This window comes from Pantherophis guttatus, chromosome 7 (assembly GCF_059756535.1).
Source record: "Pantherophis guttatus breed Tessera chromosome 7, ASM5975653v1, whole genome shotgun sequence".
NCBI classification, from domain to species: Eukaryota; Metazoa; Chordata; class Lepidosauria; order Squamata; family Colubridae; genus Pantherophis; species Pantherophis guttatus.
In genome coordinates, this window is record NC_142069.1 from 44,633,767 (window position 1) to 44,660,732 (window position 26,966).

The 26,966-nt window shown below is 37.9% G+C and overlaps 1 protein-coding gene across 4 annotated transcripts in view; it reads left to right on the plus strand.

Annotated features, from left to right (window-relative positions):
* Nucleotides 1-26,966, plus strand: part of NAP1L1 (nucleosome assembly protein 1 like 1) — a 43,796-nt gene that overhangs the window by 986 nt on the left and 15,844 nt on the right. For 2 of the 4 annotated variants that reach the window (XM_034403214.3, XM_087874088.1), the window contains exons 2-8: nt 9,012-9,048; nt 11,679-11,767; nt 13,816-13,918; nt 24,908-25,049; nt 25,223-25,303; nt 26,224-26,349; nt 26,798-26,869. In XM_034403214.3, coding sequence (XP_034259105.2) covers nt 9,032-9,048; nt 11,679-11,767; nt 13,816-13,918; nt 24,908-25,049; nt 25,223-25,303; nt 26,224-26,349; nt 26,798-26,869 — 630 coding nt within the window. In that variant the 5' untranslated portion in view covers nt 9,012-9,031. Of the gene's footprint in view, nt 1-9,011; nt 9,049-11,678; nt 11,768-13,815; nt 13,919-24,907; nt 25,050-25,222; nt 25,304-26,220; nt 26,350-26,797; nt 26,870-26,966 lie in introns of all 4 variants that reach the window. The other 2 variants (XM_034403213.3, XM_034403215.3) reach the window with 1 other exon arrangement.

The following is a 26,966-nucleotide window of genomic DNA, read 5'->3' on the forward strand; positions in this document are numbered from 1 at the left end:
CCCCGCGATTTAAAGGCAGTTTCCATACGTACTAATAAAAACTCATTTTTTCACTTTCCCTCCTTTTGCACAGAGAGTGTTGTATTCGTAGATCGAAATTTTCTCACTCAGTGGATTGATCTAATAGCTATTCTAAATGTACTTTTGAGATAGTGCCAGGACTGTGGTTTTAGACAGCATCAGATTAACTGCACTTTAATCTACAGAACACCCTTTATGATACTGGCCATATGGTTTTTAAGGCAAGGCAGTATAAAAGCAAGATTAAAGTGTCTTGAAATACTGTTGCTTGCTTCATTGTTTTTCAGTAGATAGCTGTTGTATTTGTTTAGAGGGGTGGGACATGCAGTAGTGCACTACCGCGATTTTCTTTTTGATGTGGCAACTAAAGAATATATGTAAATTGAGAGATACCACTTCAGTAGAAGATTAAAAGATAAGTTTGTTTCATAAATTGGGTAGTGGTGGGTTTTGAATATGAATTAGCGGAAGGTCTAAGGTTATAAAATATAAAAAAGGTAGCCAAAGAATGCATGTACACAAGAGTTGATGTGTGCTTTTTTTAATGTACTATTTACCGTAATATCTAGAAAGGGTGCAAATGACAGTTGGCATGACCTTAAATTCTTGATTTTTTAATTCTCTGATGTGGCAAGTGAATTTGTCTTTTAAAAAATTGCCTTGAAAATTTTAATGACTTTCCAATTCAAACATTTTTGTTGGCCAATGTTTTGTGTAAAAACATTTTCACAAATTGATATCTTAAATGTCAAAAATAGTTTTCTTACACAGCTAGGTGTTGTCTATTAACATTAATGTTAAATTTTGAGACATAAAACCCTAATTGTTACAAAATCTGTAGTAGTATTTATTTTACATGATTGGCAGCTCTTGACAAGTTACTTTCTTCTGGTTGCCCTTCTGTAAAATGGAAGTGATTAATATACCTGAAGATGCATGTCCAAAATTATAAAAATGCATTGGATCTAGCAAAGTAATGAATACTAAGAGACTCCAGGGGATATACTACTACATGTAAATATAAGCATTATTTAATCTACTTTATTAAACTGAAGCTTTTCAGATATATTGAATTGCATTTTGCATTTTTCCAGGAAAGCACAGTCCGTTGTGTTGAATCAGAAAAGTGGTCTTGCACTCATGTCTTAGAGTGCCTTAACTGAGGTTGGTTTAGCTGCGTTTAGTAATATAGGTAGCTCTCATTGAACAAACACTTGTTTAGCGATTATTCAAAGTTATAGTGTTGTATGGAGGTGGCTTAAAATTTATGAGTTACATTGTAATTTCAGATGTCGGAGCATCCCTGCAAAATCACATGATCACAACTGAGGCATTTGGCAACTGGCTCACAATTATGACATTGCAGTGTCCCATGGTCACATGATTGCTGTTTGCTGCCTTTACTGCCAGCTTCTGACAAGCAAAGTCATTAGGGAAGCTGGCAGGAGATTGCAAATGCCAATCACATAACCATGGGACACTTAGGTAGGATTCGCCTAACAATGATAACTGAGACTGTTGCAACTGTGAGAAATACCTGTATAAACTTGATACTATTTATGGATTGCAGTTAAGATAATAAATAAATTGACCGGTTCAACACCTGATGTACAGAACGTAATACTGTAATACATGCATATACTATGCCTATATAACATTGGCCTATGGACTGCATGTGACTTGCCAAACAGCCTTATGTTGCTCACTGGCATTTTTTAAAATACTCAATAAATTTGCTGCTGCCAAGTGTCACAACCATCAGGAAGGTTCCACTATTGCTGCTGCCTTGAAAGATACACTGCCAAATGGCACTAGTGTCTCCATCTCTGTTGTCACTGCTTCAGTAGCCACTGAACAGTTCATCCAACTACTCCTTTGCAATCTGTGATTATTTTTAATTTATCAGTGTGGCCCATTTGCCTCCACAAATTTTGCAGGCCTAGCACAGGCTTTTAAAATAACACTGCAAATCAGTTTATGTTCAGTAACATTTATATAGAAATATTAATCATGGTCAAAGTAAAAACAGCTGAGAAAATAGTTTTAATGTGTTTGTATACTGCTGATTTTACATGTTTTCAGTATCATGTATTTATCCTGCAGAATTTATATTAATTGTATGATAGCACTTAGCATAAAGGTCATTTAATATTATTTGCATAATTGATCTGTATCTGTATAACTGGAACATCCATGTGGTAATTAATACAGACATTACTCTCTTGGGATCATGAATTGCTGTTTAAAAACATCCAGTTATGCTTCAAACACAGGTAGGAAATTAGAACCTAATCCTTTCTATCCTCTTCTGGAGTATTAAATAGTGCAACTAAGATGTCTGGAATGTCTATTGTTCGTAAACCTCCTTTCCCAATATTTTGACACAAATGTTGAAGTGGGCTTTGCTACATTAAGCAGATACTTTCATCATGTGGATTCTGTGCCAGTGGTGAATATAAGAATTTTGTTGAGTAAAACTAGTCCATTTTAAATTCAATATTCTGTTCCATTATTAGACAGATGTTTATGGCAAACTCAGAAAGAAATGGGTGCAATACTCCCTTTCTGTTTTTTTCCTCTAATAACTGATGTCATGGAATAGATAACCATGCGTTTTCCAAACTCTAAGCACCTTATTTTAAAGTGCATGAGCCATTATTGCACACAGTACTATCCCAAGCATTGTAGTACCATAGATTATGCCAGTGTAGCAATATTGACATTTTTAAAATGATTTTTTATTGCTTTCTTAAGAATGCCTAATAGGGATTTCCTTCTCAATAGCTGCAAACTAGATTAATGTATCATTTTTTCTGTTTTTGGGTCTGTCCTGTTCCTTTAGTTTTCATTGTATATAGTACTATAGGAAGACAGGATCTTTTCCTCAGTTTTATGATTTTCCAAAATTTTCTTAACTATAGACAAAGTTATTTCAGTCTGTTTGTATTTATGCAGTGCTCCTTTTTTTAAACTCTAAAGATTAGTTTTAGCACTGTTTCACAACCTAGGCAACTTTTGAGATGCTTGGATTTCAACTCCTCAACAGAGTTGTGCAGATTGGACAGATATTTTCTATTTACAGAGTACATGTAGTTTTCGAGATATGATCATGATAAATATGCTTCATTATGGTCATAATTCATGATGGTCGTATCGGTCACATGACTGACTCTTAATTTACAGCCTTTTGTCTTGGCAGTCATTAAGCAAATCACTGTAGTTGTTAACATTGTGTTCATTAAGCTTAAGGATGTGGTTTTGCCGAAAATTGGAAGTAAATATCAGTTTTTGGCAAGCCATTAAACATAGTTATGTATCTGCAGGACTTTAAAATGGCTATAAATGTGGTCTGGTTGCCAAGTGCCCGAAGTGCAATCATGTGACCATGGGAGGCACTGTGGAAACTTTGAATCTGGATTGTAAGTATCTCCCAGGTAGGTCTGCTGGCACTTTGAATGGTTGCTAAGCAATTGGTCATAAATCGAGGACTACCTGTACCATAATCTTTTAACAATTTGAGGAAAACATTTAGAAATTGGATTACTGGAATTTGTTGAAAATAATATGATTTTTGTGGAATATTTTTCTAGACTTATGACTACATTTGACCCTAAAATTTCTGTTGTTAAGTGAGACATTTGTTAAGTAAATTTTGCCCCATTTTATCACATTTCTTGTCACAGTTAAGTGAATCACTGAATAGTTAAGTTAGTAACCTGGTTGTTAAATGAATCTGGCTTCCCTGTTGACTTTGCTTGCCAGAAGATTGCATGACCCTGGGACACAGCAACCGTCATTAATATGAACCAGGTGCCAAACATCTGGATTTTGATCCTGTGACAATGAGGCTGCTGCAAAGGTTTCCCATCGGAAAAACAGTCATAAGTCACTTTTTTCAGTACTGCTGTAACTTTAAACAATCACTAAATGAACTGTTGTAAGTTGAAGACTACCTGTATTTGCGGCCTTTTTCTGGAAATAAAGAATATTTGGGGTTGGGGTTGGAATATTTGGTTGAAATGTTGGGGTTGATGTTACTGTTAGTGATCTATTAATAAACTAACATTTATTCTTTCCCAAAAATATAATAACTACATTTATATGTGTGCTGGGGTGGAATTCTAGGATGTGGATTTCTTTATGTGGGCTTAGGAGGACTTCATACAAAATCTTACTCTTCAAGATTTTCTGTGGCATAAAATCTAAGGACATCTATAATTTGGATTGTCATGTGTTACTATATAAATTATTATTTGATGGTAAAGTGATGTATTTCAGCATTATAATTTTCATTAATATTCTCTTCAAACAACTTTAGTGAATTCAAGTGGGCAGAAGAAATATGTAGTCATGTATTCTGCTAGCTTTATTCATCATGATTGTAAAGTCTGTCTAGAGTATACAGTACTTAGAATTTTTTTCTGATTTCTGCAGAAGAAAATGTACAGATACAATGACTTGTTTTAAGCTATAGAGCTAAGAGTAGGGGTTGTGCATCATAAATAATAATCAAGTAGAAGTTAATAACATTCTGAATTTCATTGTTTGAATATTTTTAAACTTCGATCAAAATTGGTATTTTTTTAATATGGAAGGCCAACCATTTACCATATTTTTCAGAGTATAAGACACACTTTCTCCCCGCCCCCCCCAAAAGAGGATGGAAATGTTGGTGCGTCTTATACACTGAATACAGCCATTTTTGGCCTCCCGAAGCCCCACCCTGCTTGTCCCATTTTTGTGAAAAATGGGCCCGTTTTTCACAAAAACGGGGTGCGCAGAGGGTTTGGGAGGCTTGCAGAGTGCTCCTGGGGGCCAGGGAGGACAAAAACTTTTTTCCCCTTACCTCTTCAAAATCTTGGTGCATCTTATTACACCAGTGCGCCTTATAGTCTGAAAAATACGGGTAATAATGTTAAGAATTGCAAAGACTTGATATGAAGCCATGCAATACCATAGTTTTTTTTAAAAGTGAAATTGCTTTCAAAGGAGTTTTAATATGTTCAATCAGTCTCCTTTTCTTTCCTTTTTTCTTTCCTTTTCATCTTAAGAATACTAGGGGAAAAGGTACAAGATGTCAGTAAAAGTTATTAATAGGCAGTACAGATTGGACAATATCCATGATGTTTTCATGAATTTTCTGACTTTTTAGACCTTAATACAAAGTTTAAGAGTGACTTTTATGCTACTTTAAATATCCAGCTAAAGCCTGATGACATAGCTAAAACGTATTTGCGTGTAAGGTCTGATATTGTCCCCGTGTGCTGCTGTTTAGTCTGGCAAGACTTTGTGGTTCTAGTATCTTAAATTAAGATTTGAATTTGAATTGTGTTGAATCTCATTGCTATTCTTTCTAGTGGAAAATTCAATGAAAGATTAAATGGTTGCTCTGCAATGCAGAAAGATAATAGTGGATAGGATGCATAAACTGAACTGGAACAGCAGATTTTGTTGCCATAATCAGCCTCTGTCAAATCAAGGTACTTCATTGATGAAGTAATTATTTGAAGCAGCGCCTTGACCCACCATCAAAATTTATTTTTTTCTTGGACTCAAAAACAAGCAGCAGAATTCCTGTCCTTCTCTTTTGTTATATCAATCAACTCCCAGCTATATGCAAAATTTCACGTTCTGATCCTGAAATCTTCCACTTTTTTTTGGAAATGCATGATTTTCTTCCAAAGTGTGCGCATTTTGAGAGTGCAATACATTTTCTGAAAATGAATCCTACAATAAGTGGTAGACTGTTCAGGCAGTCTGGTTTTAATGCCATGTTACTTCCTTTAGATTAATAAATGTGTGTTTTTCATATACCAGATTTGGATCACTTTCTTTAATTCCTTATATAGAAAATCTAGTAATAGGAAAATAAAATTAAATGAGTATTTTTAAAAAATTGTTAACAATTTATATTACAGTATTCACTCTATACTAACAAAATGCAAGATTGGTTTTTAAAGATTGTTACCTTTGCTGCAACTGGTGTTAATTCACCTTTATATTCACAATAGATTAAAAATATTGATATCTTGTACCAATATTTAGGGTTTTTTTCTTTAAATGTTCTTGCTTGTATTGTAAACAATTTTCTTTTGTTACTTTCAGTATGACTGGTCATAGACAAATGTTGAGTAATTGATATTTGGTTTTATGCATGCAGTTTAGAGAGATAGGCTGAAAGTTTCATTGATTCCAAAGATGTTCAACTGAATTTTTGTCCTTCATTTCATTTTTAATCAGATCATGTTAGCATTTCATTATATACTATTTAGACAATGATCTTACATAATTCTTTCAAGTGAAATGAAATGCTATACAAGAGGTTTTGTATTGTGTATGCAGATACATCTGTGTTTGAAACAAAATTTGAAGGTGTTTGGATCTAATAGAAATATAGTTCCAAAAATTATGATACACCTTTCTTTATGAGTGCCTTGCATGTAATAGTTTTATGTAGAAAAGCTGTGTTTGAGGAACCATTGAAAGGCAGTCACAGTCTTTTGAGACATATCTTGCTCAAAATAGCTGGAAACTACAGTATTACACAAATGGAAGATACATCAGTCAATATAGCTGGAAGTATGAAAACTGATTTGTTAAATCAATTTGATTACCAGTCAAAATATAGAAACATAGAAAACTGATGCAGAAAAAGTTTTAGCAGTCCATTGAGTCTGCCCTTTGAGGGTTTTTTTGTTTTTGTTTTCGTATTTATTTTTATTTTTTATAAATTATTTTTATTTTTTATTTTAATTTTTGTTGGATGATGGACATGTGTTTACCCCAAGCATATTTAAATTCAGTTACTAACGATTGACCAATTACTTTTTCTCTGACATAGTACTTTCTAACATTACTTTTGAATTTCCATCCTATCAATTTGAGGTTATGTCCCTGTATTCTTGATTTTTGCTTAATATTTAAAATGCTGCTTTCTAGAAACTTATTCATACCCTTAATATATTTAAATTTTCAATCTTCTTACCCCTTTCCCATCTGTCCTCCAGGCTGTACATATTCAGTTCCTCCAATCTCTCCTGATATGCTTTGTCCCTCAGATCTTGCACCATTTTTATTATCCATCTTTGGACTCACTCAATCTTATCAACATCTTTTTTTAAGTGGTCTTCCACTAAAGCCATCAAAGAGACTCCAGAGAAGCCATTGAAGAAGCCTGCTATTTGATGACTTAATGGAAAAATTGGCCTTTACTAGTAATGTCTTAATTGGCAAGTTCTTTTAACTCAATGTGTCCACAGTTCTAATAACAATTGTTCTTCTGGGAGGAACAAAAATATAATATATCAGAATTCAGTAATACAAATACTTTAAAATTATTATCTAATATAGTCTGGCATTCCTGAGTATGCAGCTTATACAAGAAGCAACTCTGCTCAGTTAACAATGACCAGTTATGTGCGTCTGTCTGTCACGGATATCTCTGCAAATGAGTAACAATATTGGAGAAGCAAGTGCTAGGATGAATAAGATCCTTCAAACAAGAACATTGTTACAATTTGTACAGAAAGAAGTGAATAAATTTTTACATGCCATAATCACACGTTCTCTTTGTTAATATAGATTAAACCTTTGTACAGGTTCGCCTTGTACACCAATTGCATCCCTACCTGGATTGGGAGGCTCTTCTCACAGTCACTCATGCTCTTGTCACCTCACGGTTGGATTATTGCAACGCGCTCTACATGGGGCTACCCTTGAAAAGTGTTCAGAGACTACAGTTGGTCCAGAATGCAGCCACTCGAGCTGTTGTGGGTACACCTAGGTACTCCCACATTACACCAATCCTTCGTGAGCTGCACTGGCTTCCTATCGGTCTCCAGTCACAATTCAAGGTGTTGGTTATTACCTTTAAAGCCCTATATGGCTTAGGACCAGGCTATCTTCGAGATCGTCTTCTACCGCATAGCTCCCAGTGACCGGTAAGAGCCCACAGAGTTTGCCTCCTCCAGGTCCCGTCAGCTAAACAATGTCGGCTGGCAGGTCCGCGGAAGAGGGCCTTCTCTGTGGCTGCCCTGGCTCTCTGGAATCAGCTAGCTCCTGAGGCCTGGACTGCTCCCACCCTACTGGCCTTCTGGAAAATGATGAAAACCTGGCTTTTCCGGCAGGCTTGGGGCCGTTGATCTCACCACTGCGATCTTGCGAGATCCGGCCATGAGCAGTGTGTATGGGTTGTTTTTTTTTTACGTTTTTTATTGTATATTGTTCACACTGTTCTTGTTGTAAGCCGCCCAGAGTCCTCGGAGAGTTGGGCGGCATAGAAATATGAAAAATGAAGGAATGGAATGGAATGGAATGGAATGGAATGGAATGGAATGGAATGGAAGGAAGGAAGGAAGGAAGGAAGGAAGGAAGGAAGGAAGGAAGGAAGGAATAGAGAGTTAATTGTGATGACTAACACAAATATAATTGGTTACAGCAATATCAATTAAAATTACGTATTTTGAAATAGAGTAGCAACATTCAGTTGCATTTCCAGTGAAGGTGGGTGCTTCCACTCATCTTTGTGGATAGGTTTACCTTAGTATTGCAGAGCAATTTTGAATACACAGAGAAATTTCTTTTCAAAGTGCAAACTATAGTTTAAAACATCAAAATTGCTTGCAATATATCACTGTTGATTTCCACATCACTACTGAGAAAGGTATAAAAATGTGTCCATGTAGTTGCTAGGAGATGTTCAAGTCATGAGTGTCTTTTTCTATACCAAGATATATATTGGAATCTTGCACCATTCATAGTGTGTTACATGTAGTTTAGGAATTTTACTTAAAGACTTTTCAACCTAATAACATTGGTTGTGATCATATAAAAAGAGGAAGACCATGGTTCTGACAGGCTTAAAAATGGTTACAATACAATACCTCTCCCAGATCCATTGGAAGATAGTTTAACATTAGTATAATTTCTGCTTAAAGCAATTTGAAATTATTTATTTTTAAATAATTAAAATTATTATTCTTTTCTTAAAGGTTTGCTGCGGTCTAGAAATATGGCAGACATTGACAAGTAAGCGTACAACTTTTTGATTGATGTTAATTTTTTAAAGGGCTTAGATGTGCAAAATTCATCCTTTCAATTTGCTACCTGTGACATTTAATGCCAGATTCAAAGCAGTTATGCATATTTGCTTTAAACATTAGATAGTAATGTTTTTATGTTTGCAAGTAAATGTATTTCAAATTCAAAGAGTTGATTCAAATGTGTCATGGTGGTTTGTTTCATATTGTAAAAGGGTGAAATATTTTCTATATTTGCCCTTTGACAAACTTTTGAGGATTAAAAAAAGAAATGGATATATGATTGTCAAATATCTGTATCATAAATCAGTTTTCATAAAGTACAAAGGAGCAGCATGTTCCTCTTCCACCACAATATAAATAAAATGCTTTTCTATTAAATATATGTATGATCTGGAGCAAATATTGTGGTAGAATAATATTTAGTGATCAAAAATGTGTTTAGTATTTGCTTACTTGATGGCTGCTCCCTAACATGAATAAATTCTGCAAAAATAATTTGATAAATTTGCTATAGAATAGAATGTAGGTTGTTCTCAACTTATGGTTTTAAGTGCATAATTGAAGTTAAACATAGAAACCTCAGACTTGTAATAGGAGCAGAAACTTGACAGATTTTTTTAGGATTGTGTCATGCTTTTGATTCAATTCTGAAAAGGTCGCTTTGGAGCACACAAAAGATACAAACCTTGCATATCTCTTCCTAAAGAAGCTTGTATTTCTTTAGGACTGTGTGATTGCTTTGAGATGCGTTTTTGTTTCATTGCCTGCTTTAAAGCACCTTTTTCAGACTAAATGTCAGAATAACTCAGAGGCCTAGTTTTTACAAGCAACCTAATCATTCTCAAGATATTTATAACCAGCATACTTCTTATAATTTTATTCAATGTTACTTCAGTTAAAATCAGATTTGCTTGTTAAAAACTAATATGTATTATATTACTACTCTATATAGAGTATAATGATTGTCCATCACCATTTCTGTATTACTGCACAAAGTTATTCAAAGTATTAATAATGAGATTTTATTCTTGGACATACAGGTAGTCCTTGACTTAGATCCCTAATTGAGTCCAAAATTTCCATTGCTAAGCAAGGCAGTAATTAGGTGAATTTTAATAACAATTTATGACTTTTTTGCCACTGTTAAGCAAATCACTGCAGTCGTTAAGTGAATCATGGGGTCATTAAGCAAATATGGCTTCCCCCTCGACTTTGCTTGTTGGAAGCCATCTGAGAAGATTACAAATGGTGATCATATGACCCTGAGACAGTGAGGCTGTCATAAATACATCTCAGTTGCCAAGCATTCGAATTTTGATAATGTAACCATGGGGATGCTACAGCAGTCATATGAAAAATGGTCATAAATCACTTTTTCCAGTGCTGTTGCATCTTCAAACAGTCACTAAAGGAATTGTTGTAATTCAAGGACTATTTGTACAATTCTAAGCACATTTTTAAAAAGATTTTTCTATATTTCTCCAATAATGGTACCATAACAATGATTTAATTTTATGGTGCCTGAGAATATCTTCATGAAACGATGTTAAACTTGCTTAAAATTCAGGTTACATATGGATACAATAAAATATCAGTGTTTTGTTGTGTTGATTTATAAATACTAAGTGCAAAGTAGTGAATATGACATGTCTTTAAGTTCTGCTCCAGTGAGAACTGAGTGTCAGATTCACGTTCTTATATAAATTTTAAAAATTCTGTTCTAAAACTAGTAGCTTTATGCTTGAACTGACACTTTGCTCTTCATTCTGATCAATAATGCTAAATTGGAATGACAATGTTGTCTTACTTATTCTTTAAAATGTCAGTTACAGTGTTTTGTGCGCCAACGGCAAGACAATGTACATTTGGAGAATATAAATGGAAAGCGGGAAAGTGCAGTTAGAATAACTGGAAATGATGCATAAATATTTAAATGAGCATTTTACTCCAAGCGATGTATATAAGTTATATTCCTTTGTATAATCCCATCAGAACAGTAAAAATCAATGTGAAGTCTTACAAAACTAAATTCCAGTAACATCTATCATTTTTGGCACTTAGATTCTTTATGTAACTATAGTGCTTAGAACTTTGATCCTTGTGTATTGCAGCATAATGCAAATTTGCATCATATGATCTTTTTGCAGGGCAGATAAATTGATTCATCTAGAACCAAGAAGCTTGAGGAGTGTCTCTTTTGAATTTTTTATTAATATTTATACATTTTATTTTTTTTAAAATACAGTTGCTTCATAAATGCTCACATACATATTGTTTAGATGCTTTTAATTGCAGAAGCTTATCACAAAACAAGATATACTATACACTGCCCCTGAAATATTCTCAGTATCCTAAACTGAAACACATTTAATTGCAAATTATCTGAGGGTTACAGGAGTGGAACAAGGTTATTTTCCACTTTTGCTGTTGTTGGTTCTTAATGTTGAAACAGAATGCTGAAATAACAATCTGACGATTTTTGCATTAAGTAAATTGATTTGAAAGACTAACTTCTGCACATATTTTGATCAGAATGTTGGTAATATATTTGAAGTGTTAACTTTTTAAGAAAAATTAAAAATCTGATAACAAATTGAAAACTCTTGTTTTGAATAGCAAAGAACAGGCTGAGCTTGACCAGCAAGATATGGAAGATGTTGAGGAAGTAGAAGAGGAAGAATCTGGTGAGGATGCTAACAGTAAAGGTAAAGACAGAAACAAATATGAGATCATTAAGTTTATGACTACTGTAAATGCACATTTTCAAATGTAATATGAGGCCTAATAAAGCAAACACCTATTAGTAATGTGGGGGGAACAAAACCTTGGTAAATGCAATATTTGCCTTTTAGGTCACAGTCAAATACTTTCTAATTCATATTTGTGAAAAGGTACTTTTTTATTAAGAGGTTTTCTATTGCAGCTTATATGGCTTTACTTCTAAATAAACTGCTGCCGGCCTTATGAGGTAGACCAGACAGGAAGTATGACTAGATGAGCTAATTTTATTTTATTGTTATTTTAACAACATCTTGCAAGTCTGAAAGTACTTCTCTTCCCTGTTGCCTTTACTGCCCAGCCCATATTTATGCTGTGGGCGAGTTGTCTTATCTGACCATTCTCTTGGCTGCATCTCTTGCTCTGTCTCCCAAGGTCATTACCACATATCGTTAGACCTCCACTGAATAGAGTGGACCTTATTTTAATTGTGTCAATGCACACAAGATTTCAGTCTTCATAATGAACCCACACTAAATTTAAATGCAAAATTTCCAATAAACATATAGTATTTTGTAGACTTAGTTTGCTTTTGGGGTGACTCTATAGTTTGTTTTATGTTTTCCTTGACAAAATAAAAGAAGCAAGCTTAAATACAAAAACTATAGAAGGTAGGTAGTGGCTGGGATTATGCTTCCCAGATTTCTGATTGAAATATAAAAGTTGACAACAACATTTTGAAAGTATAGTATGCTCAGGAAAAAAGTAATAAGGATCAGATTTAAGCATTGAAGATGAATGGAGAAGTTTCAGGTTGTGCAAATGCTGATAGAAGGGTTTTGGATGTACGTAATCTGCTACCCTATTTTCCCCAAAATAAGACATCCCCTGATAATAAACCCAGTCGGGCTTTTTGAGTGTGTGGCAATAAGGCCAAGCGCTTATTTCAGGGTTCAAAAAAAATATAAGACAGGGTCTTATTTTCAGGGAAACACAGTATGATTAATGAATTTATCAAAAGAAGCAAAAATAGTTACATGAGGTCTTGCTTCTGCCTACCTTCTTTTAGTAAGAACTGGGTATGCTGGTAAAAATATAAAAATAAGTTGATGAGGTGAGAATTTCTTAGTTTTTAAAGAAATTAATGTATTAGAAAAGAAAAATCCAATAATGAATGCAATATGAATATTGATTGCATTCAATATTCATATTGAATGTGTGATCAATACCAAAATACATTGAAGTGTTTGGGTCATATAGTGAGAATGTAAGTACTCAATGATGAAACAAATAGATGAAGGACAAATGGTTAGAAAGAGAATAAGAGAAGACTTAAGAAAGTTGTAGTTGGATAGGATTTATGACATCAGAAAGAGAGCTGAGAAAAGTTAAGGGATGAAGAGGCATTTAGAAGTGATAGAAGCAGGAATGCTTTTACAAGGGCAGAAGGGCACTATAATGAATAGTGAGGGCATTATAATGAATAGTGAGTATAAATGAATTCTATTTTTTCTTGACGTTAACCTCATGCTCTGATTTGTTTTTGTTAGTATTTCTGACTTTTTCTACTTTATATCAGAGTTTCCCAACCTTTCTGGGTTGGTGGCCGGGAAGAGGGGATGGTTTTGCGAGCAGCTGTTGCTCGTGCAAGTGAGGCCGCAAGCGCTCACGAATGGCGCACCAGCCAGCCACTCATGTGGCTCAGTTGCAAATAGGTTGCAGCCCAGTAGTGGGCTGAGGCCCACAGGTTGGGGATCCCTGATTTATGTACACTGAAAAAGAAATATTGTAATAATATTTATACATGTATATTTTTTCAACTAGGCTGCAAAGTTTAAGAGACTTGACACAAGTAATTTCTTTTGCTGTTATTGTTTAGCAAGGAATATAGATGTTATATTTATCTAATTAGCTTAAATCAGTGAGCAGATAGAGAGGGGACAGTTATTTATGTTGTGTTATTTAAACAAATACAAAGGTAACAGTATTTTATAATGGAGTTTTAAAAAAACTGTTTTTGTTTTGTTTTATTCAGCACGCCAACTAACTGTACAAATGATGCAGAATCCTCAGATTCTTGCAGCTCTCCAGGAAAGGCTTGATGGCTTGGTTGGAACACCTACAGGATATATAGAAAGGTACATTACAGTCTATTATTTTACCATCTTATTGCTTGATTACTTAATTTTTTTGTGTGTGATAACCACATAATCATTTGGCAAAACAATGAAAGGAATGTGTCTTATATGTGAAGTTAAATTGTGCAACTAACAAGTACTGGTTACAACAAAAATTGAGGCTAGAATTAGTATTAGTTAAGGACACACTTGTTAAGTGGGTCACACACAATTTAATAACCTTTTTTGTCATGGTTGTTAAGCAAATCTCTGCAGTTATATGATTCATGTGGTCTTTAAGAGAATCTGGCTTTCCCATTGACTTTATTTTCCAGAAGTCTGCTGGGAAGGTTGTAAGTGACAATCACATGACCCCAGAACTGCTACAATTACTTAAATACATACTGGATGTCAAGCAACCAAATTTTGATACCGTAACCATGGGGACACTCTTAGTTGAGGACTGGTTATAAGTCACATTTTTCAGTGCCATTATAACTTTGAACAGTCACTAGATGAATGGTTGTAGATTGAGGACTACCTGCAATCTGTTTCAGAGAAGCTTTCATAATTGATGGTTTAGAAAAGAATAGCCTGCAGTCCTATTCAAGCTTTCTTGGAAACAAGTATTTAACTTAGTGATAATTTTTAGTTATCTATATAGGATTCCACTAATAATGTTGAGAAAAAAGGTATGTGGTTTTCTTTATGAAAGGTAAAGGTTCCCCCGCAAATGCGTGCTAGTCGTTTCAGACTCTAGGGGTGATGCTCATCTCCGTTTTTATGCTAAAGAGCCAGCACTGTCCGAAGACGTCTCTGTGGTCATGTGGCCGGCATGACTAAACGCCAAAGGCGCACAGAGCGCTGTTACCTTCCCACCAAAGGTGGTCCCTATTTTTCTACTTGCATTTTTTATGTTTTACTTTCGAACTGCTAGGTTGGCAGAAGCTGGGACAAGTAACGGGAGCTTACTCCGTTACGCAGCACTAGGGATTTGAACTGCTGAACTGCCAACCTTCTGATCAACAAGCTCAGCATCTTAGCCACTGCGTCCCCTATGAAAGGTAGTGGAGAGCATATAGAAATAAGACAATTATAAGTTTGTACAATCTGTAATTAAATACATTACAATTTCATGACTGCTTCCTGTTTTCTTTGACTTTTGTAGAACATAATGCTTTCTTTGAAATTTTTATTCTGCTTTGCTGCTTCTGTAGCTTTACTAGAAATAGAAAAATGTTAATTCATTTTGGTAATATGAATATATATGAAAGTATGAGAAATAGTATCAGTGTTTCTCAAAATGCAGAAATTCCATAATACTTTGTTTTTAAGAAATGGATATAATTGCTGTATTGTCCAGATCCATATTCTGCTTATATTATAGCCAGTGCAGTAACTTTATTAGGCAGTACAAGTATAAATAATGGGTAGCACATCTTTATCCATCAGGAAGTGCATTCTCTTCAGGATTGAGTGTTGAGCTTTCCGGCTCTTTCTTATTTTATCCCTTCTTCCTTTACTCTTAACTCCAAAATCTTAAAAGTGCTAAGTGATAATAAAACATTTCCCCAGACCTTTGATTCATTCTTACATCACCAAGTTGTCTCTCTTTACTCTGTTTTCTTCATATGTTGCCCTTTTTTAATGAGAATCAACTGGGGAGAATTGCTATTTCAAGATATGCAAGGCTAATATATTAATAAAATAGTAAGGAAAATATAGTTGTGGAACTGCCTATCAGAATTAAAGATGACAGAGCAGCACTAAGTTATGACACTTGGTCAAAGTGAGGTAGTTCTAAACTTGTCTTGATTTAGGTCATGGATGGCTACTCCTATGATTTGTTATTGTGCTGGACAATTTACTCATAAATACCATAATAGGGGTCTTCTAGTTGTTCCCTTCCCTCAGATAAAGTCGACCTCAGATAAAGTTGTTCTGGAAACTTTTCTCAAGTGTGACAATTATATAATCATGTAAAACTGTTACACTACACTTAACCTTATCTGAGAGGCCTGGAAGCAATGCCTGAAAGATTGGACTACGACATCTTAGCTAAAATAGGCTGTTTTTGGTTGTGTGTGTTGAAATATATCTTTTCCCCATCTTTTTTCCCCTCTTGCTGCAAATAGTCCTTTTTTAAAAAAGATTCTTTATCCCAACTTCTTTTTCATATGCAGCTCAAGGTGCCAAACATACCAATACTCTTCCCTGCTCCTTTTTGCCAACAACAATTTGAGCCAGTTATTCTCTCTCAGCCCAACCCATCTCATAGAAATCATAGAATCCTATCATGATAAATAGCTGAGGTGAGAATGACAAAATATAAAATCAACAGAAATAATCACGTCTTCTTCCAATTGTTTCCTATTGTCACAGAATCTGAAGCTGTTTATCTGAACACATCCATTTGTGCATGACATATTTTGATCTTTACAGATTACTTTGCTGGCCATAATTGATCTCAGATATGCTGTGATCTTACTTTTTTTCTTTCTCACAGTATATTTAAGTAACCTCTGCTAATCTGAAAAGTCCTTGACCCAAGATCAGCAAGTTCTTTCTGGGTTTAATGATGCTGCTTTCAATGAAATACTATACTTTTTGAGAAGTTACCAAAGCTTGCTTTTTATTACAAGTAACTCAATACTAAAAATTATGTAGCGTGTCAGCTATGACAGTTTGAAAATAGTTAAATTAACAAGAATAACATAGAACTGTGTTTAATATTTTGCATGTTCACTTGACGTTAAAAGGTTTTGCGGGTATATTTTGCATATCTTAACAGTTCTGATCTAATTGTTTACATGTAGGAGATACATTTCTTAACAGAATTAATTCAAGCAAAGCATTATTTCCCTCTTTCGAAGATGGCCTTAGTACCATCTACGAAAATGGTCCTAAAATTGCAGACATAGCTTTTCTAAAGAAATACTTTCATTCTCTTAAGATCTTGTTATTTTAACTTATTTTACTTACCACCTTCATCCTATGTCTCTATCTAATTTTCATTAGAGATAGCACTTGGCCATGATACCTTAATTTAATTAATTAAATTTATATGCCGCCCCTCTCCGAAGATTCAGGGCGGCTTTTTGCTTTTTGCTGTATTTATCACACTAAAAGCATTTTGCTTTGTTATACAACTTTATTACTTGTCTATCTTTTTCCTCTGAATAACAGGTAGGAGTGTAATTAGCTGGTTCACTTAGGACTAAATAGCAAATATTACACAATTCTTTCTACGGTTGAAAGCTTAGTTGTATAAAATATTGCATGTTGAGTGATATTTGATTCCTTTCCTTAAGGGGCTTATAACAAATGATTCTGTTATAGTTTGGGAGAGTGCTATTCTGCATTATGATCTTTGATGGGACCTGTATCTTTTTTGTAATCCTGTTTATAATTTCAATGCTATGGATTCATACTTTTACGGGTAGGAATGCAGGTTTGGTAGCCCTTTTTTATAAATTATTGCCCAAATTTTGGTGGGCATTCTATTGAGAAACTGGGATTTAAATGTCTTTTTAAAATATGCTTCCACAGACCAAAAAACAAACAAATCCCAGAGTCTGCTGAGGTGTCTTAAATTTCTCTGTTCTCATTATTGAAGCTCTAGAAATTGGCAGCTTTTTATCATGAAATAGTATTGCTGCATATGTTCTTTAGGAAAATGAAGATGCATATTTGATCATGAAGAACAGTATCCCCAATTTTGTAAGAAGTATCTGAATGTTTAAGCCCATTTTAAACAGTTGTTGATAAATGCAATATGAAAAAAAATTCTGAGTAGAATCTATTCTTGGAACTATTTCTTCCAATTTGATCCATATAATATTTAATATAAATATATAATATTTAAACAATATTAGAGAAATTCAATTGTTTCATTTGTTAAAAAATAATTTTTAATTTACAGTTTGCTTTACTAACATAAATATATTTAATATGAGTATTAATATATATTTGATAAGAATAAACAAATTATATGTTATGTAATAAATATGAAAACAAATTTGAAAAATTCCTTTTCTCCTCTCTGGCTGTCACAGCAGTCAGGCTTGGGTTGATGACTGGTAGCTGGCCAATAGGACCGAGTCCACTGGAAAGCTTAAGCTCCGCCTCTTCCTCTTAGCTCTAGTTTTTCGACTCGGTCTGCCAGGACAGCCGTGTCTATCGTGTGTTCTTGCTACTTTGCCTCTAATTATCTGCCTTTGACTTCGGAACGGACTTGACTTTAGATTTTGTCTTTTCCCTTAACGAGTCTACGCGGCTGCCGCTAATTACTACTCTCCGCCGGCCAGCGGCTTCGTTGGCACGCGCACAGGTTCGCCCTGCCGCGTCCCCCGGCTTTCCCGCCTTCATCGGCGGAGGTTCTCTCAGATCCTGGCCTCAACTCTCTCGGGTCTCTAACCGGGCTCTCTTGCCTCGTTTACTGGCGGTGATCGCTGCGCCTGAGGGTTTTCTGCCCAGCAGCAGGTAATTTCGGCCACTCCGGTGCCGCGCTACTGTCCGATCCATACTGTCCATTCCCGCCACGCCACAGCCAAGGGGAAACGCCCTTGTGAGGACGACCCAGGTGAGGGCCCTTCAAAGGGGAAGTCCCCTAAAATAAGAAAGGTCGCAGCTCCTCCTTCCTCACTGCATTCTACCCTCAAACCATCTCGGCAGGAGGAGAGACGTCACAAGGCCATTGAGAAGGCCTTTCAAAAGGCCCAGGCTTCTTCTACATTGGAATTGGCCTCTGATCACCCAGGCTTCCAGCCTATTTTGCCTACCTCTTCAGCTGAGGTTCCACTACAGCCTCCTCAGGCCTTGTCCCCAGACAGGTCTATCCAGGGAGAAAATTCCTTTGATGCGGAGGCGGAATCGGTTTTTCCAGTGGTTCATGAGGATTCCACTCCTCCAATCCCTGATCAGTCACTTTCTCAAGCCTCAACAGCTCAGGTGCCCAGCACTGCTTCCCATCCATTTCAAGACATTCCTCCTGCCTTAACTGCTCTAATTGCTGAAGCCATACGCCAGGGTATTTCTCAAGGCCTCCAACAGCGGCCTTCCTCTGTAATTTCTGATCAGGCCTGTGCCAACCCTTCCTACAGGTATCAAGCATTCCAGGAAGCTGTAGATGAAGTCATAGATGCAGGGACCCTGTTGACTCAGCGAGTCAGGATTCCCTGTCTGAGGGTGACCCTGTAGTAGACAATGATTTATAGGATGATGATGGTTTGGAACCTGATCAACCTGCCTTCATCGGCTTATTCCGTCCTCAATTGTTCAGATCCTTGCTGTTCAAGGCTCAGAATGTCACCCGCCTAGGCGCCTCCTCTTCATCTCCTGCGGGTACTTCTGTTTCAACTGATCCGGCTTCAGCCCTTTTTCAAGAACCTACGGTTCAAAAGGAAGTGGTCCCTGCAACCAAATTATTTTCCGATGTATTACTTCGCCAATGGTCCTTCCCGAGTTCTGGCCCGGTTCCCAACAATTTGGATAAGCGGTTTTATAACATGGCTCCTGATTTCTCTCAACTTCTCCAGATCCCTTCTGTGGACGCACCGGTGCTGGCCTTGTCTTCTCCATCCCCTCTCGCAGGTCCCCCGGAGGAGTGCTTACGTCCTGAGGAGAAGAAGGCTGAAAGAACACTGATCAAGGCTCATCAGGCTTCGGCCTGGTCAGTGCAAGCTGCCTCCGCAGCTTCCTTCTTCAACAGAGCCACCATCCTCTGGCTCAGACAGCTGCAAGCTCGTTTGCCTCCTGATCATCGTTCCCACCAAGATCTGAACAAGATCATGGCTGCAGTGGAGTTCTCCGCAGATGCCACCTTAAATGCTGCCCGCTTTTCCACCAAGGCCATTGGTTCTTCCATCACCGGTCGTCGTCTCCTTTGGCTCCGCAATTAATTGGCAGGCGGACATCAGGAGCAAATGGTGCCTAGCCTCTTCGCCTTTTTCTGGAGACAAGCTCTTTGGCACTCAACTTGATCCTCTGCTGGTGGAAACAAGAGATCACCGTAAGGTGTTACCCGCTCTCAACTGGCGACCTGACACCCGTCCACACTCCTTCTTTCGTTCCTCATCCTATCGGACCCTGGAGTCATCTCTGCCAGCTCAACGGCCTCAGTGTGCCTTTCCATCAAGGGGTCAGTTTTCTGCGGATCAACAGGTCAGGCCCGGTTCCCGGTTTAATTTCAAGAGGCCCTTTCGAGGGGGCAGGGACCGTCCCTTCAGGAGGTCCCGTTGAGTCTCTCCTTCCTCAGGCTATTGGGGGTTGCTTATCCTATTTCATTAATCAATGGGACCTCACAGTCTCAGATGCCTGGGTCAGATCTACTATTCGTTTCGGCCTCTCCCTAGAATTCCGCTCCACCCCTCCGAAGCTTTTTCTCCGATGTCCCCTCTCTTGGGACCCTTTCAAAAGGTCTTGGATGGATTCCGCCATCCTTCACTTATTGGATATTAGAGCTATCCAGCCTGTACCTCCTTCCCAGGAAGGTCAGGGTTTCTATTCTCGTCTATTCCTTGTCCCTAAGGCTTCGGGGAGTTGGAGGGCTATTCTTGATTTAAAGTCCTTAAACCGGCATATAGTTTACCGCCAGTTTAAGATGCACTCCCTCCAAACTATTCTCCTTGGCATTCGCCAGGGGGACTATATGACTTCAATTGATTTAACAGAAGCTTATCTCCACATTCCAATTCGGCCTGGTCACCGCAAATTTCTTCGTTTCTGTTACAATGGACGCCATTTTCAGTATACGGCCCTTCCCTTTGGTTTGTCCTCTGCCCCTAGGGTTTTCTCCAAAATAATGGTGGCCCTTATGGCCCATGTTTCCTCTATTCCCATAAGATCTATGTTCTACTTGGATGATATTCTCATCCTTTCCCGCTCCTCTGCACTGGCCCGGCAGGATTTGGACAAAACTGTTCACATTTTACAGTCCCATGGCTTCTCCATTAATTTGGCTAAAAGCCATTTGGTTCCTTCCACCTGGATCCAACATCTGGGGGCGGTTATTGATACAGTCACTGGGGAGGTTTTCCTATCTCCTGACCGTCTTCTGAGCCTATCCTCTCTAGCCAACTGCGTCCGGCTTCGCCGGTCTGCCTCTCTCTCAGACTTATCAATGCTGCTGGGCAAAATGGTGTCCTCTTATGGGATCGTTCCCTGGTCTCGTCTCCACAGCAGGGAACTCCAATGGCTACTGCTCCCTTTCCAACGGACGGCCACTCGCACTGTCTCCCGGGCTATTCGACTTCCTCCAGCAGTCATCGACTCTCTTCGCTGGTGGACATCCCCGTCCCTGTCTCAGGGGAGCAAGTTCCTCGAGCCACATCGGACAGTCATTTCTACGGACGCGAGCCTGCTCAGCTGGGGGGCACATCTGGGTTCCTTCTCGGCTCAAGGCCTCTGGTCCTTGCTGGAACAGACCCTCAGCATCAACATCCTCGAGCTGCGAGCCGTTTACCTGGCCCTCCTTCACTTCAAGCCCCACATCATCGGTTGGGATGTCTTGGTCTTAACGGACAACATCTCGACCAAGGCCCACATAAACCGGATGGCCGGAACTCGCTCCAAGCTCCTTATGAAGGAGACCCATCGTCTGGGCCAAAGCCCATCTGAGATCTCTATGAGCCGATTACATTGCCGGAAAAGACAACATCCGGGCGGATGCTCTCAGCCGCCCTGGACCACACCAAATGGAGTCTTCCTCCCAGACTCTTCAGACTACTGACGGAACGCTTCGGTCTTCCACAGGTCGACCTGTTTGCTACCAACGTCAATCATCGTCTCCCTCGCTTTTTCTCCCGCTTTCAGACGCCGGGGGCGGAGGCGGTGGACGCTCTGCGCAGCCCATGGCCTCAGGGGGTCCTGCTGTATGCCTTCCCCCCCCTTCCACTGATTGCCAAGGTAGTCCGGAAGCTCCTCCTGGAGAAAGCAGAACTTCTTCTTCTTGCCCCCTTTTGGCCCCACAGGCCATGGTTTGCGGACCTTGTGGCCCTGTCAGTGCCCCCCCCCCATGGCGAATTCCGGACGACCTCATCGGACTGCAGCAGGACAATCTGTTCCATCCAGATCCTCAGTCCTTCCAGTTGACCGCCTGGAAGTTGAGCGGCGCCGTTTGACATCCACTAAGGTCTCTTCAGCTGCTGCTTCCATCATTTTAGCAGCTCGTAGGCCGGCCACGACACGTATTTATGACTCTACGTGGAAGTCATTCCTGCGTTGGTGCGCCAAAAAGGGCCTGGATCCATCTTCTGTTTCCGTGGTTCAGCTGTTGGACTTCCTGCACGACGGGTTCGCCGCTGGCCTCGCCCCTAATACACTACCCCGCCAGGTCGCTGCACTGTCCTCTGTCATGAGGTTCAGAACATCTGTCTCTCTTTCAAAGGATCCTCTCGTCCGGGATTTTTTGAGGGGAGCGACAAACTTGCGTCCTCCTGTCATTCACAGGTTCCCTACCTGGGACCTTAACAAGGTGCTTACGGCTCTTACCAAGCCGCCCTTTGAGCCCCTCTGTGAAACCAGCCTAAAACTACTGTCTTTCAAGGTCTCCTTTCTGGTGGCAATCACATCTGCCTGTCGTATATCGGAACTCTCTTCCCTCTCCATTCGCTCTGTTCTCTGTCTCTTCCACAAGGACAGGGTGGTCCTCCGTCTAGACCCTGCATTCATCCCCAAAATCAACTCTACATTTCACAGGTCGCAGGAGCTCGTCCTTCCAAATTTTTGTCCTGCTCCACGTCACCACTTGGAAAGGCTCTGGCACACCCTTGATGTCCGCAGGGTTCTGAGGATCTATTTATCCCGTACTCAGTCCTTCAGGCGAACGGAGGCCCTCTTTATCTCCTTCCAACCGTCGTCTATGGGATCACAAGTCTTCTTGTCGACAATTGGCTGTTGGCTGCGGGCCACTATTTCTACTGCTTACGATGCTCAATCCTTGCCGGTGCCCCGGCGCATCACAGCGCATTCTACCAGAAGTGTGGCCACGTCGGCAGCATGGGCTACCCAAGCTCCGTGGGAGGAAATCTGCAAGGCTGCAACCTGGTTCTCAGTGACACCTTTTATTCGGCATTACCGAGTGGACGCCTATTCTTCGGCGGATGCAGCCTTCGGCCGACGGGTGCTTCAAATGGTCCGACCTGAACCCTCCCTGTAGGACATGTGGCTTTGGTATGTCCCAAGCCTGACTGCCGTGACAGCGAGAGAGGAGAATGGGCGTTGTACTTACCTGATATGCCCCTTCTCTCTTCGCTGTCACGGCAGTCAGCCCCACCCCGGTCATTTTTTGGGGGGAGAATTTGGGATGGGGTACCTTTCACTTCTCTTGCCTTTTTTCCCGATAGACACGACAGTCTGCTGGATACCTTCGCCTCAAAACTGGAGCTAAGAGGAAGAGGCGGAGCTTAAGCTTTCCAGTGGACTCGGTCCTATTGGCCAGCTACCAGTCATCAACCCAAGCCTGACTGCCGTGACAGCGAAGAGAGAAGGGGCGTATCAGGTAAGTACAGCGCCCATTTTCTCTAGTTAAATCATTTTATGACACACCCACTGGCATACATGCCCCTATCTTTTGGGATTTAAAAAGGTTCAGAAATATGAAATATAAATAAATAAACATTACAGAAAAGAATTTTGATCAGTGACTCACAAATCAGTGCTTATTAGTTTGTTTCTTGCATTAGTTACTGAGTATAGGAGCATGGATCCATGAACCAAGTTTTGTTACCAGTTTACATGTTTAGGATTGCTCCATGAACATCATACAGACTATAGAGATGACCACAATTGAGCCCAAAATTTCCATTGCTAAGCAAGACAGTTAAGTGAGTTTTGCTCCATTTTACAACCTTAACAAAACTTCTTGCCACTGTTGTTAAGTGAATCATTGCAATTGTTAAGTGAATGTGGCTTCCACTTTGACTTTGCATGTCAGAAGGTCACAAAAGGAGATCCCGAGACAATGCAACTGTCATAAATACATGCCAAGCATCCAAACTTTGATCACGGGGCCCGTGGGGATGCTGGAAGGGTCATAACTCTGAAAATCGGTCATCAGTCGCTTTTTTCAGTGCAGTTGTAACTTCAGATGATCACTAAATGAACGGTTGTAGGTGGAGGACTATCTAGAGGAACACTGTTCTTTCCTCTTTTAAATACTCTTTAAGAGCAAAACATATTCTCACTTCCAGTTTTTTTCTAATGTGTCTCTGTGTTACATTGCTATTTGAAGGCATGCTTTTTTTTTTTTTTTTTTTTTTTGAGAGGGAATTGTATTTTAAAATGTTATCCACTATAAACCATTACTATCTGAGTTTCCCTGTTTGTGAATTTTAAGAGAAGTAATCTTGGCAATTAAATTGCAAAGTAGAGAAAAGTATAAATATTACCTAATAATTGAAAAGTAAAGGAAAGTATAGCTTTCAAGCTATGTAATCAGTATATATATGCATTAAATAAATATTTTTAACTGATTATAGGATTAGTAATAACGTTAATCACAAAAAGCACTTCTGTAGTATTAACATAGCATCCTATCTAGTGCTGATAATCTTTTATGATAAAGTATATTAGTTAATGTCAATTTTAGATTGATATAACTTTTTAAAATTTAAACATTGTGAGAATATTTTTTTCTAGAGATAAAACTTGAATTTGTTACCTTGTTTCAAATCTACTCTAGACAGTGAAATAATAAGTGAGACAAAGCAATAATGTGTTAATAGAATAGTAAGGTGAAGCTGCATTTAATAAAACTAAAGATAATAGATAACTGCTTAATCTCAATTTTCTCAAGTCCTATAGTGCGTAAAATGAGGCTAAGTTTTTAACTTTTTTCTGAAATTGTGCTAAGGAATGGTATGTCACTATAATATTTTTGTATAATGTCAGTAGTTCTAGATTTGCATGTGCTAGAAATTATACATTTCAACCAACATATTTATTGACATTTTTTATTTTTAAATAAATTATTGTTAATGTAATCATACAATACACTTCCACTCCCTACAGCTTGCCTAAAGTAGTTAAGAGACGAGTAAATGCACTCAAGAATCTTCAAGTTAAATGTGCACAGATAGAAGCAAAGTTTTATGAAGAAGTTCATGAACTGGAAAGAAAATATGCTACCCTTTATCAGCCCTTATTTGACAAGGTAATCTGTATGCTTTTTCTACATAATGTTGAAAGTGGGAGTACCTGAAATTCATGTAGATTTTCTAATTTTGCATTTTCTATTTCCAAAAAGAATTGTGCTTTACCACCTTATAAAAGGTATTGGGTCATATTAACATGGTAATCTGAAAGAACAATGGTTTGATCTTCCAGAGAAGTGAAATAATCAATGCTGTTTATGAACCTACTGAAGAAGAATGTGAGTGGAAAACAGATGCGGAAGAAGAAATTTCAGTGAGTACCTGTATGTTATTGGAAGTAGACTTAAAGGGCAGTCCTGCCTTATTTCATGGGAATGCTAATAAGAGGGTAGTCTAAAGCCTTTTTGTGTTTGTATTATGAAGCAGAAGGGATGGAACAATGGATTTTTGTTTCTTTTATATATTTTATTTGATTTATATGCCGCCCTTCTCCGGAGACTCAGGGCGGCTTACAATGCGTTAAGCAATAGCCTTCATACTTTTGTATATTTTATACAAAGTCAGCTTATTGCCCCCACAAACTGGGTCCTCATTTCACCTACCTTAGAAAGGATGGAAGGCTGAGTCAACCTTGAGCCTTGGAGAGATTCGAACCAGCAGTAATTGCAGGCAGCTGTGTTAATAACAGGGTGCTTAGACCACTGTACCATCAAGGCTCATATTGTTCATTTCCTTGTTCAAATTCCCTCCTGTTGAAACTAACAGGAGAGAAGTGAATTAGATTAGGTTAAAATCAATTAAAAATGACATATGATGGCAAAATTAGTTTTGCATTTAGTGAGTTAGCCATGGTCTTTAGGGACCTCCTGTTTTTTTTTACTGTCTTCATAAATATAAAGATAAGAATTAAGAAAGTTACTGCAAAGAGGGGAATCTGGAGTCTTGAGTTTTTTTCATCTTGGCTTTTCCAGTGGAAAATTTCTGATCCTCTCAGCAGCAGTAGAAAAACATGTAGCCTAAAAGTAAGGACATTGTAGTTCATTGTCTGGTATGTAAATATACTTTGTAAACCGCTTTGAGTTTTTTCTTTATGGGAAACTGTATATAAATATTTTAAATAAGTAAAATAATTAATGTTCATCCAATTTTTGTAGCTGGCTGTATACCATTAAATTTGATAGGTATTTAACACTCAAATATTAGAAAGATTAACTTATTAATTTTAACAAGGAGGAAATGAAAGAGAAGGCCAAGCTGGAAGAGGAGAAAAAAGATCAAGAAAAAGATGATCCTAAAGGAATTCCTGAATTTTGGCTGACAGTATTCAAGAATGTTGATTTACTCAGTGATATGGTTCAGGTAAGGGAATAAACTTTTAATTATTTGAAATGTTAGTGATAAACTAAATTTATTAGAATATCTTATTCAGAACTAGGTAGCATGGACATCATTAAAATATTTTTTTCTTGGCTGTAGTTTTATTTTGTGTAATGTTCCATCAGTAATCATTTCTGGGATTCTTCAGATTGCAAGTCTCATATTTGGTAGAAATATAGTGCTAAGTATATGATAAATTCCTTATTTCTGTGCAAGTCTTTTTGATGTTCCATGGAAATAAATACTTCCATGATAAATATATATTACTACCGGTACCACCTATGAAACTAACAAAATTATTTGATGTTAAATGTAACCTGCTGTTCTTGATTTTCCTCTTTTGTATTATCATATTATTTCCTACTTTGTAATTGCATTAAAAGTGTAAAAAGCTTGCCTAATGTATTGCGGTTTTACTTTACATGTATAGGAACACGATGAACCTATCCTGAAGCATTTAAAAGATATTAAAGTGAAGTTTTCAGAAGCTGGAGAACCCATGGTAAGCTTGTTTTATTAAAAATAATAAGGCAGCTAAAATAGTCTTCTATGTAGATTATTATTAAATTTGTATGCTAATTGACTCCCAGTGACTCGAT